The following is a 2,877-nucleotide window of genomic DNA, read 5'->3' on the forward strand; positions in this document are numbered from 1 at the left end:
TATGGGGGCGTGGGCGGGGCTCTATGGGGCGTGGGCGGGATTAATCAGCACTGAGTGTAAACCAATGGAGGGGATATCTTCCTGTGGACGTGGAGACGCGGCCGCTGTGGTCCATGTGCTATGCGCTGGGCTGTTGGCCTGGGGAGATTGATGTGCGTTGCGGAGCGGTGTCCTCTTAGCGAGTGTATGGACGCGGCGAGGGCCCGTGCGTAATGCGCGGATTTATTGGCTTGGCGTGGGTACATTGGCTTTAAGGACGCGGTATCACTTCGGACACATATCCGCCTCTATGAAAGGAACGTGCGCTCGTGTCTTTTTGGTGCGTCTGATCAAGGCGCAGGAAATAATATGGCGTCGTCCCCGCAGATAAACTCGCAGTCATGAGAACCGGAGTATCATCCTGCTGGGCATTGATCTCTTAGCGGTCCCTGGTAGAATGTGCGCCAGTGGCGGGAGTACATGCGCGGGTCTGGTTGGAGCGGCGTCCGCGGTTCCTTGGTGTGGTGTTTTAGCGGGAATTCCAGAGCACATGGTTTTCATTGGTAACTAGTGTGCACGGAATTCACATGCACTAGCAGCTGAGAGCTGTGCACGGTGTGTTTCACATGCACTAGCAGCTGAGAGCTGTGCACGATGTGTTTCACATGTACTAGCAGCTGAGAGCTGTGCACGGAATCCACATGCACTAGCAGCTGAGAGCTGTGTTTCACATGCACTAGCAGCTGAGAGCTGTGCACGGTGTGTTTCACGTGCACGAGCATATACTCCCCTTGATATTGTGCATTCAGATGTATACATGCGTCTCATTGGCTGACTCTGTGTGATGTGAATGTATTGAGGAACTGATTGGCTGTCGGGGCCGCCACTTCCTGCCTGTGTGTCCTATAAAGGGATCTCGCTGCATTAGATAGGACCGAGAATCCACAGCGAGCGTCTGATTTTTACTTGGGACTGCTGAGCGCGCTCCATCATATTATAGAAGGAGAGCGGAGGGCGGGGCTTTGTAGCGCAGAGGATTTCAGACAGTTCCTGCCAATCATTCTTACCTCATTCTTAAGGCACACGCTGACCTGCTCATGGAAGATGTCCAGCAATTCCTCAATGTTTTGTCTGCAGAGACACGAGTCACCGATCAATAATACCATCCAATCACCGATCAATAATACCATCCAATCACCGATCAATAATACCATCCAATCACCGATCAATAATACCATCCAATCACCGATCAATAATACCATCCAATCACCGATCAATAATACCATCCAATCACCGATCAATAATACCATCCAATCACCGATCAATAATACCATCCAATCAGCGATCAATAATACCATCCAATCACCGATCAATAATACCATCCAATCAGCGGATCACCGATCAATAATACCATCCAATCAGCCGATCACTAATACCATCCAATCACCGATCAATAATACCATCCAATCAGCCGATCACCGATCAATAATACCATCACCCCCTCATAGCACTCTCCCATCACGCCCTCATAGCACTCTCCCATCCTCCAATGCCCCCTCATAGCACTCTCCCATCCTCCAATGCCCCCTCATAGCACTCTCCCATCCTCCAATGCCCCCTCATAGCACTCTCCCATCCTCCAATGCCCCCTCATAGCACTCTCCCATCCTCCAATGCCCCCTCATAGCACTCTCCCATCCTCCAATGCCCCCTCATAGCACTCTCCCATCCTCCAATGCCCCCTCATAGCACTCTCCCATCCTCCAATGCCCCCTCATAGCACTCTCCCATCCTCCAATGCCCCCTCATAGCACTCTCCCATCCTCCAATGCCCCCTCATAGCACTCTCCCATCCTCCAATGCCCCCTCATAGCACTCTCCCATCCTCCAATGCCCCCTCATAGCACTCTCCCATCCTCCAATGCCCCCTCATAGCACTCTCCCATCCTCCAATGCCCCCTCATAGCACTCTCCCATCCTCCAATGCCCCCTCATAGCACTCTCCCATCCTCCAATGCCCCCTCATAGCACTCTCCCATCCTCCAATGCCCCCTCATAGCACTCTCCCATCCTCCAATGCCCCCTCATAGCACTCTCCCATCCTCCAATGCCCCCTCATAGCACTCTCCCATCCTCCAATGCCCCCTCATAGCACTCTCCCATCCTCCAATGCCCCCTCATAGCACTCTCCCATCCTCCAATGCCCCCTCATAGCACTCTCCCATCCTCCAATGCCCCCTCATAGCACTCTCCCATCCTCCAATGCCCCCTCATAGCACTCTCCCATCCTCCAATGCCCCCTCATAGCACTCTCCCATCATCCAATGCCCCCTCATAGCACTCTCCCATCCTCCAATGTTTGCAGCTTTGTGTAGAGAAGGGTCATGTGATCTATGACATCATACCGGGTGATGGGCTCCTGGAAGGGCCGGTCCAGCAGGGACAGATGTCTGGTCAGGTCGATGGGAGTTGCGTCATCTTCAGCCTAGAAACAGAAGAATTCCAGAATAAGATCACAGGAAGTCCCCGATGATTGTGCGATCAGGAGACACAGAACAGGAAGTCCCCGATGATTGTGCGATCAGGAGACACAGAACAGGAAGTCCCCGATGATTGTGCGATCAGGAGACACAGAACAGGAAGTCCCCGATGATTGTGTGATCAGAGGGTGGAGGGGGAAGGTTGAATCCTATCACATGTACACAGAGCTGAGAAAGGCCTCAGAGGGGCCCCACAGAGCACAGGGGCCAGTACAGGGAGCCCAGCAATGGAGGATCGACCCCCCGCTCAGTGACGGAGACACCAGAGAGACAGGAAACAGGAAGTGAACACGCAGCTCATTGTCAGGAATCCCGCCGGACCATTTCCTATCAATTGTTACTGGCTGGAGGGTCTGAT

General features: G+C 53.1%; 1 protein-coding gene across 1 annotated transcript in view; it reads right to left on the reverse strand.

Annotated features, from left to right (window-relative positions):
* PIK3C2A (phosphatidylinositol-4-phosphate 3-kinase catalytic subunit type 2 alpha) overlaps window positions 1-2,877 on the reverse strand; it is a gene marked incomplete at its 5' end in the record, with an annotated part of 40,727 nt that overhangs the window by 36,148 nt on the left and 1,702 nt on the right. The window contains 2 exon segments of the mRNA XM_018572803.1: window positions 1,047-1,110; window positions 2,385-2,464. Of these exon segments, the coding sequence (XP_018428305.1) occupies window positions 1,047-1,110; window positions 2,385-2,464 (144 nt within the window).

This window comes from Nanorana parkeri, unplaced genomic scaffold, assembly GCF_000935625.1.
Source record: "Nanorana parkeri isolate BGI_ZX_2015 unplaced genomic scaffold, ASM93562v1 scaffold2136, whole genome shotgun sequence".
In the NCBI taxonomy this organism is placed as follows: domain Eukaryota; kingdom Metazoa; phylum Chordata; class Amphibia; order Anura; family Dicroglossidae; genus Nanorana; species Nanorana parkeri.